This window comes from Loxodonta africana, chromosome 20 (genome assembly GCF_030014295.1).
Source record: "Loxodonta africana isolate mLoxAfr1 chromosome 20, mLoxAfr1.hap2, whole genome shotgun sequence".
Classification (NCBI taxonomy): domain Eukaryota; kingdom Metazoa; phylum Chordata; class Mammalia; order Proboscidea; family Elephantidae; genus Loxodonta; species Loxodonta africana.
In genome coordinates this window covers 13,942,013-13,963,623 of record NC_087361.1, presented here as the reverse complement: position 1 = coordinate 13,963,623, position 21,611 = coordinate 13,942,013, and the positions used below count along the sequence as shown (strand labels likewise).

General features: G+C 40.9%; 2 protein-coding genes across 3 annotated transcripts in view; one reads left to right on the top strand and one right to left on the bottom strand.

The window, feature by feature from the left end:
- CMSS1 (cms1 ribosomal small subunit homolog) overlaps positions 1-21,611 on the top strand; it is a 418,629-nt gene that overhangs the window by 111,596 nt on the left and 285,422 nt on the right. The gene's annotated exons all lie outside the window — the stretch shown is intronic.
- Positions 2,778-21,611, bottom strand: part of LOC100673611 (filamin A-interacting protein 1-like) — a 227,999-nt gene continuing 209,165 nt past the window's right edge. Inside the window, exons 2-4 of the mRNA XM_023559045.2 lie at positions 18,225-18,486; positions 17,331-17,504; positions 2,778-4,864 (exon numbers count right to left, since the gene is read on the bottom strand). Coding sequence (XP_023414813.1) covers positions 4,682-4,864; positions 17,331-17,504; positions 18,225-18,476 — 609 coding nt within the window. The 5' untranslated portion in view covers positions 18,477-18,486 and the 3' untranslated portion in view covers positions 2,778-4,681. The remainder of the gene's footprint in view (positions 4,865-17,330; positions 17,505-18,224; positions 18,487-21,611) is intronic.

The window sequence follows — 21,611 nt, the reverse complement described above, 5'->3', positions numbered from 1 at the left end:
ACCAGAAATTCACGCTACTCGTGACTCCCTCCTCACTCCATGGCTTTTGAGAAGCCACCATTCGGACTACTGCTTTGTAAAACTGAAGTATCAGGGCTAACCTACTTGGCCAAGATACTGTGAAAAGTAATTTAAGGTTAAAAAAAAAAAAGTCACGGTGGAAGCCACATTGTTTTACAGAGTTGCCATAGCAGCAACGTTTGTTTCCCACTGTATTGGCTCTTAGAAGGCCGGAAATGCAGTAAGATCTATGGTTAGTATACAAAGAATGCATGGTTTCAAAAAGAGGCAACTTTTCCTTTTGCTTCATAGCCTTTTCCCCCATTGAAAAAAAAGAAAATTATACAAGCTTTTTCGAAAGTACAGACAAAATTGGCATTTCGCTTATGGGAAAATTTTGCAAAGCTGCACTGACTAAAACTGATTTTTGTTTTGGCTTTCCTGCGAAGCCATCCAGGAAGGCCAAAACTTACTGGCATTGCTTTTTTGTAAAAACCTTTCGCATAGACTTCACTTGTAATTCAGCCAAATACGTAATTCAGGTCATGGATGACACATAGCCACACACTGGAGCTGGTCAGTGAACAGAAGGTTGTCAGGAAGTATGGATGTAGTGTAGCCTCATGGGCAGACCAGACTGCAGAGATTACAGCAGAAGGAGCTTTGCGTTAACATGCTTGGGAGTGGGGTTTCCTTCCCCTGCCCACCCTCCCTCAATAGGAAAGCCAATTGCTTACTGATTACGACAGCGACATCATTTGGCAAACATTTTGGCCTGAACTCAAAGTGTGACATCAGGCTCCTTTAGGGTTTTCCACATAAAACAAATTCTCCAAAGAAAACACAGAAATTGAGCCTTAATTTGAAATGCATTATTACATTCTCTAAAGTCTCATTAACCACCTTCATCACGTATTTCTTAATTTTTATTTTATTTCCAAGTAGGTATTGTTCAGTGCTTGAAATACAAGTGCTAAACCTTCACAGTGTTTTTCAGAGTTTCAGTCAGATAGTCCTTTATAGCTATGTTCACCCAACCCTCTTTTATGGGGGTTATGATATCTTTCTTTGTTTCTCTGTGCCCAGAGTCACTGATTGGGGAGTGGCTGACATTGCTTTGTTTTAGGAAGGAAGTAACATTATTCTTTGACCCTTTAGAACAAATTAGTCTTGCTTCTGCTGGGGAGGAAGAACTCTAAAATGTGAAGGAATCAGTGATGGTGTGTTGTGTTTGCCATGTGTCAACTGAGAACACAGACATATGACTCGCATTTCACTCTTGTGTGAGACCCTTGCCCTTTGTGTGTGTTTACCTGAAATCATTATAGTTTCCTCCGCTTCCCCATTTTAAGTAGTGTTCATGTTAATACTTTGATGTGCGCACCTCAAAGCAGGGGGAAAGCAGTTATGTCTAAGTGAGACCCACAGACTCCCTAGGAAGGCAGGGGGCAGGAGGGTAGGCGCTTGTGGTGGTGGGCAGGCGAAGCAGGGGAAGCAGTATGTGAGTTGAGAATAGGTTTCACATTCTCACACCTAAAGAGTTCCGTCTGGCAGCCCTTCCTTGACAAATGGAAAGAAGTGAATATTCTCATACCTTCTGTAACAGCAAACAAAATGCGAGGCACTCTAGTCACTTTTTCCCATTTCTCAGTAATGGCATGTTCAGTGTAATTATTCTTCAAGACAAAGAAGCTTTTCTTATTAGTTTTTGTGTCCTAGAAAGCTAAGAATATGATTTTAATTCTTTCTTTTGAATGCCTTTGCTACATGTAGAAATAACATTCTTAAGATATCGATTCCATGTGTACACTTCACGTTCATCCCCGTATTTTTTGTTTCCTCAGCCCATAGTCTTTATCTCCACTGATCCTGTTTCCATTTTTCGCATTGTTCCTCTTTCCTCTCTTGGTTTAAATAATCTGTGCCATCTGCCTCCCAACATTACTGCCCTTTCCCTTGCAAGCCCATCCTCAAAATACTTCTGGATATCCCTCCCAGCTTTCTCCATAAGGTACTAGAGACAACAGTGACTACTAGAACTATCCCCCATCAGCCCTCCATGTTCCACCCTAAATCTGTATTGTCCTGACTTCTCCATTTAATGTGGTCAGTCCCCAGCAGGGACAGCCCGTACCTCTTTGTTGCCTGTGACAGCAGCACTCTGGCTGTCGTCAGTAAACATTCCTAATCGTGAGAGATGAAAGGAGTTGTCTGTCTTCAGCAAGTTACTGCCAAGGAAGAGTGGAGGCCAAATGAGGCCAGGGATGCCAAAGCACATGGGTTTGAAATAATATTTGATATAACATTGTCTCATTGAATAACAGATCTTATATTGTAATGTCTGAGTCAAATCTTTCCTTGGTGCTAGACTTCTTGTGTCCTCTAGTCTGCCCCTGTAGATATTTCAGAGTTCCTGAGGGGCAGGTTAACAAGACCGTCTTCCATGAAGTGAGTAGAACACAAACCTTCTAATGAATATGCGAAAAATAGACTGGATGTGAAAGCCGTGGGTTCTCTGGAACTCTGATCAGAACTCTGAGAAGAAAAAATAAAATCCTAGTGGCTACTTAGCCACTGCTAACCAAAAGGTCAGCAGTTCGAATCCACCAGATGCTTCTTGGAAGCTCTGTGAGGCAGGTCTACTCTGTCCTACAGGGTGGCTATGAGTCAGAACTGACTTGACAGCAACGGATTTTTTTTTTTTTTTTTTAATTAGCCTAGATATTGGTGCAACTTCAGTTTTCTAGCTAAAATATAAGTTAGATGTAGTTGAGTAAAGCAGCTGAGACTACTAGTATTTTTTAGAAAGGGGAGCTCACAAGTAATTATTTTTCCCTGCATTTTTCTGTGACTGTTAGAATCCAGCATTGTAACTCATAAAAGAAATACACATGGAAATAACAAAAGTAAAATGAATACCCAGTAGAAATGTGACATAGCAGTGACTGGTTATTTTCTGTCTTTGCAGCGTTAATAGAGAGAGTTCATTGTCCTTCAGTTTGATCTAAATGGTCCTACTTTGTCAGGTGATTCAGAATAGAGGATCAGAATGAACAAAATGACCTGTCCTATTATAAAGTGTTTACCAACCAACCTCTCTTTCTTTGTAGCCAAGCTTTTCAAAAGAATGTTTTGAATTTTAAGCTTCTGTGTTCTCATTTCTTATTTATTCTTCAAGGCACTGCAGTTTGACTTTTTGCCCTACTGCATTATTGAAATGGCTCATTAAGGTTCCTGATGTCTTCCTTGTTGCTAAATCCTGGAATATTCCTCATTCCTTCTTGTGTTTTCTGTGTTATTTGCTGCCATTTGACTGTTCATCCTTTCTTCCAAGTCTTTCCTTGGTTGGTTTCTTCACCTTCTTTCTTTTCTGGGTTCTTCCAACTCTCCACCATTCTTTTTGGCTTCCTTTCTTGACCTCTTTTCGTCCGGAAAACCACCGAGCACTGCTGTTTTCCAGGATTCCATTCTCAGCCTTCTTCTCTCCTCACTGCACCCACACCCACAGCTTCAGCTGTCACCTGCTGCAGAGGTATTCTAATCCACGTCACCAGCCCATCTTTTTCCCGACCTGTATGTCCAACTGTGGGTTGTCTTTATACATATCGTTCTCCGACACTGGACTTTGGAATGCACTCTAGGTACCTCATACTCAGGATGTCTAAAACAGGACTCATCTCCTACCCTCTTCCCTGCTAACTCTCTTTCTCCCAAAATTCTTACAACAGCAAAAAGCTGTGCCCGTTCCTGTACTCTGTATCTTGGTAAATAGCCAGGTGCACTTCTCAATAGCTCTGTTTTCCTCACCCCAGCCTCCAATATCTCATCAGTCACTAATTTATTTTGACTATAAGATAGACTTGGAAGAAAGGCCTGGTGATCCACTTAGGAAAATTCAGCCAATGTAAACCCTGTGGATCACAGACCCTGTGCTCTGTTCCATTGTGCTTGGGGTTGCCCTGAGTCAAGGGCCGACTCAATGGCAGCTAACACCGGCAACAAATATATCACAAATATTTCTTATTTACACCCCCTCCTTTCTGACCCTAAAGCCATTGAAACACATACCATTACCTTTTCTCATCTGGATATTTACCTCTTATATGGTCCTCCTGGCCCCAGTCTAAAGCTCCTCCAGTCTTTCTTCCATGTTGCCAACATTTTTTTTAAGAAAGCATACCTGATCATCTCATTTCCCTTCTTACAGTTTTTCATCTGCTCCTTCTTGCCATTTGTCTTCTTGTAATATAAAGTTCAGCTGCTCGTGGCTACCTTTTCCTTTCCTCAACCTATAATTACACCTTGAATTATAGCCATATGGAAACTCTTGAGTTCCCTCAGTACCTGTGGTTTTTTCTTACCTTTACACTATTACACTTGTTTCTGCCCCATCCCTGAATGTGGCTTCCTTTTTTTTTTCTGCTTAGGGACTAGACCCTATCACCTGCTCTGTGCGCTCTCAGCTCAGCAGGGAAGCCCCTTGCAGAGTTAGGTGCATGGCATCCCAACATCTCATTGTGTTGAGGATTGTTGTTAAACATATCCTTTCCTCACCCTGCACTGTGAGAGCAGACGCTGTCATGTTCACCCTTTTATCCCTGACACCTGGTGCAGTGCCCAGCACATACTGAGGGGTTAGTAAGGGTTTGCAGAATGGGTCGCTGTCTCGTCCAGAGCAGCCTTACCTTTCACATTCCTGTTCCAGTAAGCTTATGAATTCATCACTCTTCTTTATATAGTCTCTGTGCTTTCTCTTTTCTTCCTCCAACTCCAACATGGTTTGCCTGTGGGATTTTTCTGCCATTAAAAGCTGTTCCAGGATTCGTCTGTGAGATTCTTTATGTTTTTCCACAACTTTGTCCAGCTACAAAAGAAAATACATTTACAGTCTATTAACTACAAATTGTTCATAATACTGCCATCTTTCACTCTTTCAGAAATGGCCAAGTTTTCACTAATTAATTCAGGAGTAGGCTTTGACTTCCTCCTGTAGTTTTTATCATTACTTTTGTTAATTGATGCTTTTTGTGCATGTCAACACATTCAACACAAATCTAGTCTTTTTATTGTCATCAAGTATTTTCAGACAGAAAAACTAGCACCTGTGAATCAGAGTCAACTTGACAGCACACAGAAACAACTGTGGATATTAGGGTAATTTCCACATACCCATTTCCTGACACCCTTATTTCTTTTCCCAGAGAAACCATCCTAGAGGAATGATAGAAACCAAGAGAATCCTTGCACAGGGTATGATTCTGCAGCTGCCCTAGCTGCAGTCCTCTCCCCCAGGTCCCCTAGAGTACTCTGCCAGTATGTGCCTTTGAATCCGTTGGTCTGCTTTACATTGTATGATGCATCAAGATGGTTGTGTTAAGGAAAAAAAAAATCTTGTTAATGAATTCTGTGTCGGTGTGTAGTGTGAATGTGATCATATGTAAGCACCAAGTCCTTTATGGTTTTCACAGCATGGTACTTTTATCTCTGTATTTTTATAAAATGATTACCCTATGCCTTATTTATGTGTTTGTCTCTCCTACTAGACTGTAAACTCCTCGAGGGCAGGACATGCATCTTGTTTTTCTTAAATTTCTAGTATTTAACAGAGTGCCTTGCTCATAATAGGTGCCCAGTGTATGTTTACAGGTTGAAAACAAACAGGCAAGAAATCAAGAAAGAAAAGAGGGAGCGAGGCTGAGTGGCTCCAATCTTTGACCAGTCAGTGATAAATGAAGATCCAATTAGGAACATGGTTTTGAAAGCATGTGAATTTCTGTTCTGTTGTTGTTAGGTGCCATCGAGTTGGTTCTGACTCATAGCAACTCTATGTACAACAGAATGAAACACTGCCCTGTCCTGCACCATCCTCACAACCTTTGCTGTGCTTGAGCCCATTGTTGTCAGTCCATCTTTTTGAGGGTTGTTATGGATTGAATTGTATCCCCCAAAAAAGTTTGTCAACTTGGCTAGGCCATGATTCTCAGTATTGTGTGATTGTCCACCATTTTGTGATCTGATATGATTATCCTATGTGTTGTAAATCCTAACCTCTAAGATGTTAATGAGGCAGGATTAAAGGCATTTATGGTAATTTTTTTTTTTTTATGGTAATTGGGCAGGACTCAATCTACAGGATTAGGTTGTATCTTGAGTCAATCTCTTTTGAGATATAAAAGAGAATGGAGCCGAGAGGGGAGGGACCAGAGGAAGATTGATGACAAGGACCTTCCCCCAGAGCTGACAGAGAGAAAGCCTTCCCCTGGAGCTGGCACCTGAATTTGGACCTCTAGCCTCCTAAATGTGAGTGACTAAATTTCTGTTTGTTAAAACCATCCACTTGTGGTATTTCTGTTATAGCAGCCCTGGATAACTAAGACAAAGGTCCTCATCTTTTTCACTGACCCTCTACTTTACAAAGCATTATGCCCTTCTCCAGGGACTGGTCCCTCCTGGTAACCTGTCGAAAGTATGTGAGATGAAATCTCACCATCCTTGCTTCTAAGAAGCGTTCTGGCTGTACTTCTTCCAAATAACCCAGTCCCAATGCCATTGAGTCGATAACTAGATTAGTTATATAACTATACTCTGTAACCGATAATATTGATTTTGCCCTTTGCCTTTATTATAAAAGATTGAAAATCTTCCTGACCTCAAAGAAAACATTCTTTTTAATTTGTCACAAGATCCACCCTAGAATTAATATAAATGAATAATCATATTAGGTACTCAGTAAAGTATAATCGAATGGCTGAAAGAACCTTTATAAAATACAAGAAGAAAAGCATTTCCTTAGCTTCTTGTAATTGTCAGTACATGGGTATTAAACTTTATTCACCTAAAGTAAAAAAAAAAGAAGACTTATTTAATCCACTCTTGCTTTCCGCTGTGTTTTTTCCGCCTTGTATGTCGATTGTGTTTGTTTGTATTGTGCTTGTTTTAAGAGACTAAGAAGGAAGAAAGACTAGGAAGAATCAGTGCCCTCCATTTATTATATGACCTTCTGTTATGGATTGAGTTGTGTCCCCCCAACATGTGTGTCAGCTTGGCCAGGCTATGTGATTCCCAGTATCATGTGACTGGCCACCATTTTGTCATCTGATGTGATTTTCCGATGTGTTGTAACTCCTACCTCTATGGTGTTGATGAGGCAGGATTAGAGGCAGTTGTGTTAAGGAAGCAGGACTCAATCTACAAGATTAGGTTGTATCTTCAGCCATTCTCTTTTGAGATGTAAAAGAGAGAAGCGAGCAGAGAGACAGTGGGACCTCATACCATCAAGAAAGTAGTGCCAGGAGCAGAACATGTCCTCTGTACACAGGGTCCCTGTGCTGAGAAGCTCCTATACCAGGGGAAGATTGATGACAAGGACCTTTCCCCAGAACCGACAGAGAGAGAAAGCTTTCCCTTGGAGGTGGCACCCTGAATTCAGACTTCTAGCCTTCTAAACTGTGAGAGAATAAATTTCTGTTTGTTAAAACCATCCACTTGTGGTATTCCTGTTATAGCCCCACTAGATGACTAAGCCACTTTCTAAGTGGCCTCTCTTGCTCCAACCCTACCTCCTAATATTTTGTCATCATTACTGACAGTGTGATCTTCTACTAGTTGAATTAGTCCACTCTCTTTTTCAGGCCAAATGGCCCTTCACAATCTGTGTCTCCTGACATTTCAGCCCCATTCTCACTCCATACCTTTCTCACCCGACCTTCAGCCACACTGGGCTAAGTGCCTACGTGTAAGGTCTAGGAACCCTTTTCCCCATTCCTCCTCCTGATCCCTTCCAGGTAGAAGTTTTTGCTCTTTCACATCAGTAAAATGCCTAATTCTCTGGGTTTCCTTTCTGTCATATTCCATGACTATTGAAGGATGGCTTCAAATTTCCACCAGCTGTTCAGTGTAGCCACCAAGGAGCTCATGTTTGTCACAGCAGTAATTGGAAAGCTGTGGAATAGTGACTTTGCAGAGGGAAAAGCTTCCAAAGAAAGAGGTACTGATTCTAGAGATGTTTTAGTTTGTACGTGAAGTTTTACTTTGTGCCTACATTGCTCTATGCCCAGAATGCCTCTGTAGGCCAAGAGGGAGAGAGAGAACCTGTCAGGGTTAATAGTTCTCACTTCAGCTTTTTCTCATTCCTGACTGTGGACCTGATACTCCCTGACTCATTTCAGTTCTCACCACCTGCCCATGTGAGCATGGCCAACCCACTTAACCATTCTGTATTTGAAGTTCTTCATTTATAAATGAAGTGCATGGACTTGGTGATTTCTAAGATGACTTCCAGCTCCACAACTTTTACAAGTCAACAAGTATTTATTAAGTGCCCATTATGCTATGTACCTAGTAATATGATAGTTGCCATGAGAAATACAAGAGAAGTTTGAAGTCTAAGTGTTTATACTCTTGCTAGGAAGATAAGCACACATGAAACAATTTGGAGCAGTATAAGGTGGTGTATCATTAAGGATAAGGGCATATCAGAGAATAACTGCCCCTATTTAATCTCCCCCCACTTGCAGATTTAACAAAACAGGAAAATGTGTCAGTCATTTCAGGGGGCATCAGGGAGTAGAAAGATTGAAAAGATGGCTCCTTAATGTTTGCTGGGCAATGATAAACTTTCTGATTATCATTTCAGCCTCCCTGATATTATGTCTTACCCCAAACCCCTAGTATAATCCAACTCCTTGGTTAGGGTGGAGGAAGCACAATGTGTTCTATGAGGTTGGATTTCTGGTGATCCTTTCATGGTTAGAGGGGATGAGAAACAGGTTTTCCACTATTTACTTTCGGTTGCTTAATATTTATTTAGAAAATAATGATAATTTTTGTTGCAATAGTCCCTGAATCAGAGGCCACCCTGATGTTTAATTTGATCTCTTTACACATGGCTTTGGTTCTTTTTGTTCCCTCGTGTTAGCTCTTTATAGCATTGACCCTGTTTTCTTTGATTACCCTGAACAGACAGGTCGGGATAAAGCTAATCTTGAGAACAGAGAAATTGACCTTTTCCATAGATCAGTGGTAGCAAACTATGCTATTTATAGAATGCCCCTTCTTCTCCCTCTTTACTGAAACGTAGCTTTCCTTGATAACTGGAATCCTGAAACAGAGGCTGCTTGTTCTCTCATTGCCTCGTTATCCCAGATTCTGGAGATGGGTGCATGATTCTCATGGCCCTGCACCGCTACTGCCAGACCCTTCTGAAAGCCCTATCTCATTTGATCCTCATCCTGAATGATGATTCTACTGTCCCATTCTTATCCTGGTCATCTGTGGAGCTTCAGGTCACTCCTCTACAATTGTCCTTTCCACCCTAAATCTTGATGTCATTTTGGGTGATTTCCAGATTTAACTGGGCCTTTTACATTTTTTTTACATTTAGCTGGACCTTTCCTATGCCTGGAGGCTTGGTAGCACAGTGTTTGAGAGCTATGGCTGCTAACCAAAAGGTTGGCAGTTCGAAACCACTAGCTATTCCTGGGAAACCCTGTCTTATAGGGCTGCTATGAGTTGTAATCGACTCGATCGCAACGAGTTTGGTGTTTTGGTTTTCTTATGCCTCTTCAGCATCCCTTCACCTTTTTCAAAGCAGCTATTTGAAACACATATTGTTTTCTCTGAGTCCTGGACCTAACATATCCTCACCTTCCTGCTCTTGTCTACTACTTGACTGAGAAGAGGATCCATTTGCATGAATACCCTAACATTTTTGTCTTCCACTTCTGCTACTCCTAACTTACCTATATCCCTCTACATTCTGAACCTCTTGTATACACGTTTTTGCTCTATCCTTTTTGTCTCCTTCCCGACCTTGTTCCACTAGGGATTTTCTCTCATATCTTCAGTCTCATTTTTGACTCTTTAAACTGCCTACAAACATGGTCAAGTCTTCCCATTCAAAAAACGCAAACATTTTGCACATACAGAAAAAGAAAGAGAAAGGAAGAGGATCTACCGTGAAGTTAATGAAGTCTACATTTCAGGGCTCTTCACTTGCACAGATACCTTTGCTACCCTGTGAGGACCCCAGCAATGTGTTTACCTAGTTGTATGTTTTATAAAATTTGTAAAAGTCGTACATTTTAATTGTAATCAGTTAAGACCTCTGTTTTATTTTTCCATTTTGGATTATCCTCCCTCATACTTCCTTTCATGGTAGGTAGTTTTGGAGTGACCATGAACATTTTTGGGTTCCTAGGAGCCCGAGTAGCCATAAGAGCTTGATAGCTAACAAAAAGTTCAGCAGTTTGAATCTACCAGCTACTCCTTGGAAACCCTATGGGGTAGTTCTACTCTGTCCCGTAGGGTCGCCATGAGTCGGAATCAACTCAACAGCAACAGGTTTGGTTTTTGGTTTGGTAAGAAGTCTTGGGGGTGCAGTGGTTAAGCACTGAGCTGCTAATCGAAAGATCAGAAGTTCGAACCTACTGGCCACTTCATGGGAGAAAGATGTGGCAGTCTGCTTCCATAAGGATTACAGACTTGGAAACTGTATGAGGCACTTGTATTCTGTCCTGTAGGGTTGCTTTGACTTGGAATCAATTCAGCAGCAATGGGTTTGGTTTTTTTCTTTTTTTTTGTAAGGAGTTCAGTTAAAGCTTAGAGTGATATACTTCTGTGTAAAGTTACATCTTGGTGTAAGAATGACTTCCAGGAATAATCTTACCAGCCACTGTGCTGACTCACTCACTTATTGTCAAATAAAGGTGAAAGGTCAGAGATTATATTGCAAAATGAATATGCCCTTCAGTACTGGAACTTTGAAGATTGTGGAGGAAAAACATGGTTCAAAATATATGAAGCAAGAAGCTAGTCTATGGAAATTTCCCTTTTACAGTAGCTCCTGGCTTCAGGATTTCTCTTGCTTCCATGCAAGGCTCATCCATACACTTAAGAGTATTTTTTATATTTTATCTAATGGTTTTATGTATTTTCTAGTGGTATGATTTTATGATATATAGTCCACAATATGGAAACCCTGGTGGCATAGTGGTTAAGAACTACAGCTGCTAACCAAAAGGTTGGCAGTTCGAATCCACCAGGTGCTCCTTGGAAACTCTATGGGGCAGTTCTACTCTGTCCTTCAGGGTCGCTATGAGTCAGAATAGACTTGATGGAAATGGGTTTTTTTTTAGTCCACAATATCATTGGAAATGGAAATATTTTGTTCTCTACCTGACTAATCCCTCATCATCTGTATTTTTTACTTTCCTGACCCTTCTATCTAAATTTGATCCTTCAGTTATTTTCTCGCATAGCACTTCATAATTTTTTTCCATGGAAATTAACATAATGTATAATTATATACTTACTCATGTGATTATTTGTTGTCTGTCAGTCCCTTAGACATTAAACACCTTTGTCTTAGTTATCTAGTGCTGCTAGAACAGAAGTATCACAAGTTGATGGCTTTAACAAACAAATTTATTTTCTCATAGTTTAGGAGGTTAAAAGTCCAATACTGGAGTGCCGGTCACGGAAGCTAGAGAAATTGTAGGAAAAGCAAGGAGGTACTGTAAAAGGGAAATTTCCATAGACTAGCTTCTTGCTTCATATATTTTGGACCTTGTTTTTCCTCCACAATCCTCAAAGTTCCAGTACTGAAGGACATAATTCATTTTGCAATATAATCTCTGACCTTTCACCTTTATTTGACAGTTCTAGGGAAAGGCTTTCGTTCTCTGTTGGCTATGGAAGGAGGTCTTTGCCTCTTCAGCTTCTGCTTCCTGGTTCCTTGGAGATCTTTTGGCATCTATTTTACTCTCCCCTGCTCACTTGTTTCATCTCTTTTATATCTCAAAAGAGATTGACCAAAGACATACTCAACACTAATCCTGCCTCATCACATAACAAAGACAACCCATTCCCAAAAGAGATTATAACAACAGGCATAGAGGTTAGGATTTACAACACATAATTTCTGGGGACATGATTCAATCCATAGCATTCTACCCTTTGGCCCCCCAAAATTCATGTCCTTGCCACATGGAAAGCACATTCACCCCATTACATCATCCCAAAAGTCTTAAATCAACTCCAAGTCCAAAATCCATCTTCTGAAGCATCTAAATCAAATATGGGTGACACTTTAGGCATATTCCATCCTGGGGCAAGGTTCTTCTTCATCTCTTAACCTGCGAAATCTAGACTACAAGTTATGTTTCCAAAGTACAATGGTGGAACAGACACAAGGTAGACATTTCTATTACAAATGGGAAAAATTGGAGGAAAAGAAGGGATAACAGGCACCAAGCAAGTCCAAAATCCAGCAGAACAAATTATATTAGCTCTCAAGGCCTGAAAATAATCTTCTGTTCTCTGAGACCATCTTGGCAATGGCCCTGCCCTCCAGACTCTGGGTGGAGCTCCCTCAGCCTTAGGCTTCAGCTCTGCCTTCTAGGCCTTCTGGGGTGGCAACTCTGCTCCCTCAGCTTTAGGCAGCTCCATTCTCCTAGTCCATCTGAGTGGTGAACCCATCCCCTGGGCCCTCGCAGGCCCCATTATTCTGCCCCTTGGGCATGGCAGCCCCACCCCCTCAGTTTTGGCCGGTGACTTCATACCCCGGCACACCTTAACAGTAGCCCCATACTCCAGAAACAAGTTGGCGAAGATCTGACTTTTTGAAACCTAGGAGGCTGTGGTCCCACACTTTGAAATTCAGGAGACCATGGCCCCACCCTTAAAACCAAGAAGGCCCTGCTTCCTGTGCTCCTTCCAACACTTCTGCTGATCTCCAAGCTGTTCCTGGGATGATCCTTTTCTTTTCTTGGAGAACAACAGATGTACCTCCTTTGGTCTGTTTCCTGACTGTAGGACTCTAAGAGGCAGATAGAGTTCTTTCATTTTGTTCTTTCTCTGTCCCCTTCAGTCTAAGCTGATGGGTTTTCTGTGGTAGTTGGTTAGATCTATCAGTCACAGGCTTAATATCTTTAACAAAAGATTGTGTAGCTGCATCCTTGGTGAACATTCTAGAATACGTGTCCTTAGTTTGTACAATAGAATTTTCCAAATTTTTAAGTTCTGTTTTCATTTTGCACAGTTCATTTTTAAGTCCATCTCTTTCCTTTCACATTTTACTATAAGAGGCACAGAGAAACCACAAAGCCTCTTTGAGAACTTGCTTAGAAAACTCATCAGCCAGATATCCAAGTTCATCATGTAATAGTCCTACCTTCCACCAAACATTTGAACATAATTCAGACAAGGTCTTTGCCACCCCATGAAAAGCATCACCCTTCCTCCATTGTCCAGTCACATGGTCATCATTTTCTTTTCAAGCCTCACCAGAAGCACGTTTAACACCCACGTTTTGAGCAATGTTCTGTTGCTGGCGCCATATATATTCTCTAAGATGACAGAGACTTTCTCTATAGTTCTTCTCACTTCTGAGAATTGCTCTTGATATCCATAATTCTACCAACAGTCTCTTCAAGGCAAATTAGGCTTTTACTATTGTTGCTGTTAGGTGCCGTCAAGTCAGTTCTGAGTCATAGTAATCCTGTGTACGACAGAGTGAAACATTGCCCCGTCCTGCACTATCCTCACAATTGCTGCTGTGTTTGAGCCCATTGTTGCAGCCTCTGTGTCAATCCATCTCATTGAGGATCTTCTTCTTTTTCATTGACCCTCTACTTTACCACGCATGGTGTTCCTCTCCAGGGACTGATCCCTCCTGATAACATGTCCAAAGTACATGAGACAAAGTCTCACCATCCTTGCTTCTAAGGAGCATCCTGGCTATACTTCTTCCAAGACATTGTTCATTCTTCTAACAGTCTATGATATATTCAGTAATCTTCACCAAAACCATAGTTCGAAGCCATCAGTTCTTCTTTGATCTTCCTTATTCCTAGTCTTTCCTTATTCCTTTTACTATTGGACACCTTAAAAATCTTCAAGCCTCTACCCATTATCCAATTCCAAAACCTCTCCCACATTTTAGGTATCTGTTGGAGCAGCACGCCTTCTTCTCGGTACCAAATTCCATCTTAGTTATCTAGTGCTGCTGTAACAGAAATACCACAGGTTAATGGCTTTAACAAACAGAAATTTATTCTCTCACAGTTTAGGAGGCTGAAAGTCCGAATTCAGAGCACTGGCTCCAGGGGAAGGCTTTCTTTCTCTATTGGCTCTGGAGGAAAGTCCTTTTCTCTTCAGCTTATGCTTCCTCATTCCTTGGAGATCTCCATGTGTTTTGGTATCTCTCTTATCCCATCTGTCCTTGCTCACTTGTTTAAACTCTTTTATATCTCAAAAGAGACTGACTGAAGATAAACCCTACACTAATCCTGCATCATTACACAACAAAGACAACCCATTCCCAAATGGGATTATAACCACAGCCATAGAGGTTAGAATTTGCAACACATATTTTTGGGGGACATAATTCAATCCATAACAACTCTGAAGGCAGAAACCACACCTGTTTTTAAACATCAGCTCTTTGATTAAAAAAAAAAAAAAAAACTGATTTAATGAATAAAAATGAAATTTTGAAGCTAAATTATACAATTTCTTAAAATAAGTACTTTAAGAATTGCCCTAAAGTTAATCTAAGAAGGTACTCAGATTCTTTTATCATAGTATCTTGATAAGTCCAAAATTCCATTATATTTTCGGTGGCATCTGTTTTTTTGGAGAACTAAGAATATTTTAGGCCATTAATTCTGGCAATTTTTTTAAGGTAATTCACAATAAACTAAAAACCAAACCCATTGCCATCAAGTTGATTCTGCCTCATAGCGACTGTATAGGACAGAGTATAACTGCCCCATATGGTATCCAAGGAGCACCTGGTGGATTTGAACTGACAACCCTTTGGTTAGCAACCATAGGTCTTAACCACTACGCCACCAGGGTTTCCAAACCAAAGGCCGTTGCCGTCAAGTCGATTCCAATTCATAGCGACCCTATTTATAATATAGAGCCGTAAAGTGAACTGAGTAGGAGGTGCAATCTGCTGTGGACTCTGAGCTCTCACTTCCTTCTGCCATCTTGACCACCTCGCTCTCCCCCTTCGCCATACCTGTCCTTTGTTCTAGATCACCGGCCTTCACCAGTTTTTCATCTTGTGTTGGTGTTTCTACCTCGTCGTGTAACTGAGAGCACTTTGTTCTTCTAAGTTATTTTGCCTTAAGAATAGATAAATCCTCTTCAGTTTACCTTAGACATGGTTGAGATTTTTTAGATTTTTCAAAAAGAACATTATTAGAAAAATAAAAGGAGGGAGGTGTTAACATGCCAGGGTGGGGAGTGAAAGCAAAGATAGGGTGACTGTTTAGTGCGCAAATTCTTTATTCTGATGGAATTAGGATAAAGCCACAGAAGGTCTTAGTGGGAGCATTGCCCTTTCTCCCTTTCTTTTCTTCAGCCCTGACTGGGGAATCTTAATCAGAATTTCCCTTACTGTTTATTGTCTGGGTATTTCCCTCTCATTCACTACTTCCTGTAGAAGTGGATGGTAGACAACTAGATTGCTGGATAGATGGAGTTATGTGGGCCTCAAGGAATTGGAAAGACTGTTGAATGGAGAGCGAATTCTAAAAGGGGAAAATGGAAAGCAAGAAAGGAAAAATCATAGAGGCTGGAATATGAGTCGTGTATGTGTGTAGGGGTGTACAATTATCTGTTGGGAGAGTAATCAAAGAAAGCTGGATTTATAAGGCAGGGTCAGATTATGGATAATTTTCAGTGGTACTTTGCAGAGTTAGGATTCTAAGCATTGTGGAGAGTCAGGGTATTTCCAATTTTGCATGTGTGCAATAGAATTATTTTGCAACTCCAACTTTTTCCTACTGATTTCAACATAAGGTTGGAGTTTATTCTATTTTATTTCACATCAGGGTATTAAGGATTTTACCGTTTGTGGAGTTTGTCCTGCGTATGTTCAGAGATCATTAATTTGCATTTAAGCTCCAACAGGTTGGGGAATTTGTGCTTGATGGTGTTTCAAAATCAGTATGTTTAGAGCCAGGATACATTTTTAACACTATTAACTAGAATACAGCTTCAACTCCTCCTTGTTTAAAAATTGGATTAAAGCGCAAGTCAACAGACCTTGGGTGGTCTCATCCTCACCCCTCAGAGAAGCAAATCCACATGACCGAACTCCTTCACAATTTGGCAAGACGGTAGCCTTCTCTCAGGAGACACCCAAGACGAGAATAGCAAGGACGTTAGAGGTCAGTTCTGAGGTAGGTTGCCAGAGAGCTTATGTGGGGGGAAATTGGTCCAAAACTGCTTTCACTCTCTCCAGCCTTAACTCTTGCTCCTAGTTGTTTCCTTTTTATAAAAATGAAAAATTACAAAATTTTCCATTGAGGTCTCAGAGGAAAAGAGAAGAATAAAATAAGGGTACCAAAGAGTTTCAGAAATGTCAGCAAGTAAAAGAGCGAGCAGTGCCACATTTGTGGGCAGTGAGTGGTGTCAGCACCAAGACTGCTCACCCTGGCCATTGTAACTGCTGGGAACACTTGGTAGACAAGCTCTTTGCTGCATTAAAATTTAAGGAAAAAGGAGGTATGCACTCAGCTAAGCTCTAAGTTTTTTAAAACTCTGTTCCTTGGACAGTTCTTCAGACCATTTCCATTCATGCTCAAAATTTCTATGACATAATACCTCAGCATTTTCAAAGAAATTAACCTCAGTAGTTGAACTTGATCTGTTTTTTATTACACCCCAAATAACCTTCAAACCCCCCAAAGACATGCAGACCCTTCCCCCTACATTTGTGTATGTTTGCGTGTGTGTGGGGAGTCCCTGGGTGGTGCAAACAGCTAATGCGCTCAGCCGCTAACTGAAATGTTGAAGGTTTGAGTGTACCCAGAGGCACCTCAGAAGAAAAGCCTGGTCATCTACTGAAAAATCAGCCTTTGAAAAACTCTACGGAGCACAGGTCTACTGTGACATACATAGTTGCCATGAGTCAGGGTGGACTTGGTGACAACTGGTGACTGGGGTGTGTGTATGCGTGTGTGTGTGTGTGTGTGTTGAGGGGTGGTTTCAGCAGAGGAAGGAGAGAAAGGCAGGGAGAGAGGAAAATTCTCTTGCATTTAATAGATCTCCATCTGATGTTAAGAACCAAGCCTAGTGGAAGTATCCTGGCCGTAATTTATTCTCCTTTTTTTTCTTATAGAACTTGTAGTATTTAATCAAGCGTATTGTTGTCTGGCATTATCTCTTTCCTACTTTGGGTAGTTCCTAAATGCCTTCAAAGGTAAAACTGTAAAGAGTCAAAAAGGTTACAGCTTGTGCCCACCTGCCGGCTTAGTGCTTGCCTGGCTGGCTGGCGCTTCTCCCTCTAAGTTACGCACCCCTGATGTGCGACATACCTCATTCATTGGTTTCTCGTAGATGTCCTCCTGCCAGGGGGCAGATTTTGCTTGAAAAGCATCTCGCTGGAGAGCCTCTAGCACCTTTTTTGGAGTGACAAACCCATACTGAGCTTCCAGCAAAGCCAAATCCATTTTTTCAGCCTTTAAAATGCCTATGACTTCATCTCGAGCCTGTAGGAACAAAAGGTATTTCAGAAAGCCTGTTTTATCTACCAGCAGTCTCTGCAAGTGACTTCTTGTCAACAAATCATGCTTGGTTATAGAGCCTTTTGGAAAAGGTAGAAAAACTGTGCCCCTTCAGTCTTCTTTATAATCTAAGTATACATTAATAATGTTTTGGAAAGGGATCACTGTACAACAATGAGAGACTTTCCGTTGTGTGTGTGTGTGTGTGTGTGTGTGTGTGGCAAGCAGATAACACGATACCCCTCAATGGACTGGCATTTGCGTTTTCAGGGACAGGAAATAAGATTCTTCTTCTTATAGCAGCTGTTTTTGGTTTTTTATGTAGATTAATAATACCAGGGCAAGTCTGGGAGCCAGTTCACATGGGGTACAAAAGCACCTATTGTGTTTAAACCAATCCAGAAGTCATCTGGAATTATGTTCCTGATACGTGCCTGTGCACTGACGCTCGTGAGCAACATGGGCAGAGGATGTGACCTTTCACAGCGTGCATTCCAATCCCATGTCCTAACGACAACCCCTTTAGATGGGATTAATTGCCTTTCAAGTTGGCAGAAGAGAATTCTGTGCATGTCTACATACACTTTGCTTTCATGTACGCACAAGTATGAACCACAGATATCTATTTCTGTGGCAGCAGGCACACCAAATGCACAATCAGCCTTCCCCTTGAAGCCTGATGGGAATGACTCCAACCCCACTGACCTGCAGTTCTCCTTCCAGAATGCTGAGGAGAAATAATAGGTCATCTTTTGAGAGGTCTTCTCCTTGGTGGCCGTTATCACTGTGTGGCTTCTCTGACTTGGGACATGGAAGGATTGCATCCAACTCACTGGCAAGGCCTTTGCCTTGCTGTCTCTGCTTCATGTCTTTAGGACCTTGGAAACTGTGGTCTTTACTGTGTCTTGCAAGTTGCTTTTGGGGCGAGCCCTCCGTGTCACTGCTTTTGGAACGCATTCTTTAAGACCTGGAAAGAGGAAAAACAATTTGTAACTCTTAAGCCAGTGGAGTTTTAATAGGGGCACCAATTACTTTTTTAACAAGTCTGCATTCTTGTTGTATTTACCTCAGCCAAAGGCTTGATCTTTGTGATGTCTACAGCGGAGAAGGGCATTAGCTGATTCATAAATCACAGTCTTATTTACACTTCTGTTTTTAAAATCAACATTAAAAAAAATGTTTCTGCTTTGATTAAGGCCACTTGTGTGCTTGGGTAAACATTCTGTGTTTGAACTGTATCCCTCAAGCATTCCAACTCAGGAACCCAGGTCATACCTTCAACCACGGCGTAAGTGCTTACTTAAATTCAGACCTACTGAACGTAATTATAGAATGGTAAATTTGTTCATTGTTCTGACTTTCTGCAGCTTCACATTATAGCATTTCCTTCAGGAGTTTTTAGCTTATTTATTAATCTTTTAGCTTTGGTGTGTTAAGATAGAAGCATTCAAAATGACTGCTACGAAATATTTTGGGGTTTTTTTTGTGTGTGTAGTATTAAAGAAATTACAGAGACCAAGGCCGGCTTCCTGATTGTAATCTCGACATTCTGCTGAAATTCCAGGTCTGCCCTTGGAAAAGTCAAGAGTTGTATCTTTAGGACCCTCATCTCCAAAATAGGAGTACTACTACCTCCTATAGTAGTTAGCCATAAGGAAACAGTATAACAGAGATTAACGTTTGAGGGATACATTAGCACGACATCTGATTATGTAGTTATCCAAATTAACGTAAAACAGCAAGAAAAATTGTTCCACCTTTAAGGTTTCTAACGGAGAAAATACCAGTTGAGCTTGGAGCCAGTTGCCGTGAAGTGCCGTGAAGTGCAGCAAGTAATTAATTTTACTCATCCTTGCAAATCAGGACACTGTCATCACCGCTGTTGCCTTACTTTGAGTTTTTTAAGTGTGAGCTCTTGCTGTACAATATATAGTGTTACTTTGCATGTTTTCAGGCCTTATGTAAATGACATATCCAACATATCTTTCTGTAATTTGCTTTTGCATTCTGTATTATATTTTTGAGATTTATACCTATTTTCCATTTTGCTTTAGTGTATGTATTTTGATTACTATGCACTGCTTTATTATGTGAGTAGTTCATCATTTACTTATCCATTTTATTGTTGATGCACATTTAAATAGTTTACAAATTTTGCAGTATTACAAAAATGCTTTGATAAAAATTCTTGTACATTTTTTCCTGTATACATGCATTTCTCTAGGAAATACTCTCTAGGGATGAGGTGTGGAGTATGTATATTCTCCACACTCTCTCCTAAATGTACCAGTTTATAGCAGAGCATGAGAGTTCTCATTGCTCTACGTCTCCATCAGCAATTACTATTACTGGATTTTAAATTTCTCCAATTCAATGGGTTTGAAATGCCATCTTGCTTTTAAATTTAACATCCTGTATGGAATTATCTTTTCATATGTTTCTATTTTATTTTTATTGTACTTTAGGTGAAGGCTTACAGAACAAACTAGTTTCTCATCAAACAGTACACACATTGTTCTATGACACTGGTTAACAACCCCATGACACGTCAGCACTCTCCCTTCTCAACCCTGGGCTCCCTATTACCAGCTTTCCAGTTCCCTCCTGCCTTCCAATCCCTGCCCCAGGGCTGGTGCACCCCTCTAGTCTTGTTTTCTTCCATGGGCCTATTCAGCCTTTGGCTGAAGGGTGAACCTTAGGGGTGACCTCATTACTGAGCTGAAAGGGTATCCGGGGCCCATATTCCAGGGGTTTCTCCAGGCCAGCAAGTCTGGTCTTTCTTCTTAAGTTAGAATTTTGTTCTACATTTTTCTCCAGCTCTGTCCAGGACCCTCTATTGTGATCCCTGTCAGAGCAGTCAGTGCCAGCAGTACAACCATCTCGTTGTACTGGACTCAGTCTCGTGGAGGCCGTGGAGGATGTGGTCCATTAGTCCTTTGGACTAATCTTTCCCTTGTATCTTTAGTTTTCCTTGCTTCTGAAGGGGTGAGACCAGTGGAGTATCCTAGATGGCTGCTCACAGGCTTTTAAGACCCCAGACACTACTCACCAAAGTAGAATTCTTTATAAACTATGTTATGCCGATTGAGCTTCATGGTCCCCACAGTCCTCAGCCGAGCAATTCAGTCCCTCAGGGAGTTTGGATGTGTCTCTGGATCTACCATGACTGCATTTGTGCAGGTTTTGCTGGCTTCCCCAGTATTGTGTACTGTCTTACCCTGTACCAAAGTTTCCACTTATCTGTTGTCTATTAAGTGTTTTTCATCCCCATCCCTCTCCTCCCTCGTAACCGTCAAAGATTGTTTCTTTTTGTATGTAAACTTTTTCATGAGGTCTTATATAATATTCGTCCTTTTGTAATTGACTTATTTCACTCAGCGTAAGGCCCTCCAGTTTCATCCATGTTATGAGATCCTTCGCACATTCATCATTGTTCTTTATCATTGCTTAATACTCCATTGTGTGTGTGTACCACAGTTTGATTATCCATTCATCTGTTGATGGGCATCTAGGTTGTTTCCATCTTTTTGCTTTTGTGAACAATGCTGCAATGAACATGGGTGTGCATATTTCTATTCATGTGACGACTCTTATTTCTCTAGGATATATTCCTAGGAGTGGGATTGCTGGAGCATATGGCATTTCTATTTCCAGTTTTCTAAGGAAGTGCCATATCGTTTTCCAAAATGGTTGTATCATTTTGCATTCCCACCAGCTGTGCGTAAGAGTTCCGATCTCCCTGCAGCCTGTCCAGTATTTTGCATTTCCTGTTTTATTGTTTCATGCCAGTAATGCCAGGGTGAGACAGTATCTCATTGTGGTTTTGATTTGCATTTCTCTAGAGAGCCTGAGCGTTTTCTCATGTGTCTGTTGGCTGCTTGAATGTCTTCTTTGGTGAAGTGTCTGTTCATTTTCTTTGCCCATTTTTTAGTTGGATTATTTCTTTTTTTGTAGAGGTGTTGGATTTTCTAGTGGATTTTAGAGACTTTTCATATGTTTATTGGTCATTTGAGTTTCTTCTTAAATTGCCTGCTTATCATCTGCCCATTTTTCTTTTGTATTTTTTGTCTTTTTTTCTTACAGATTTGTGGA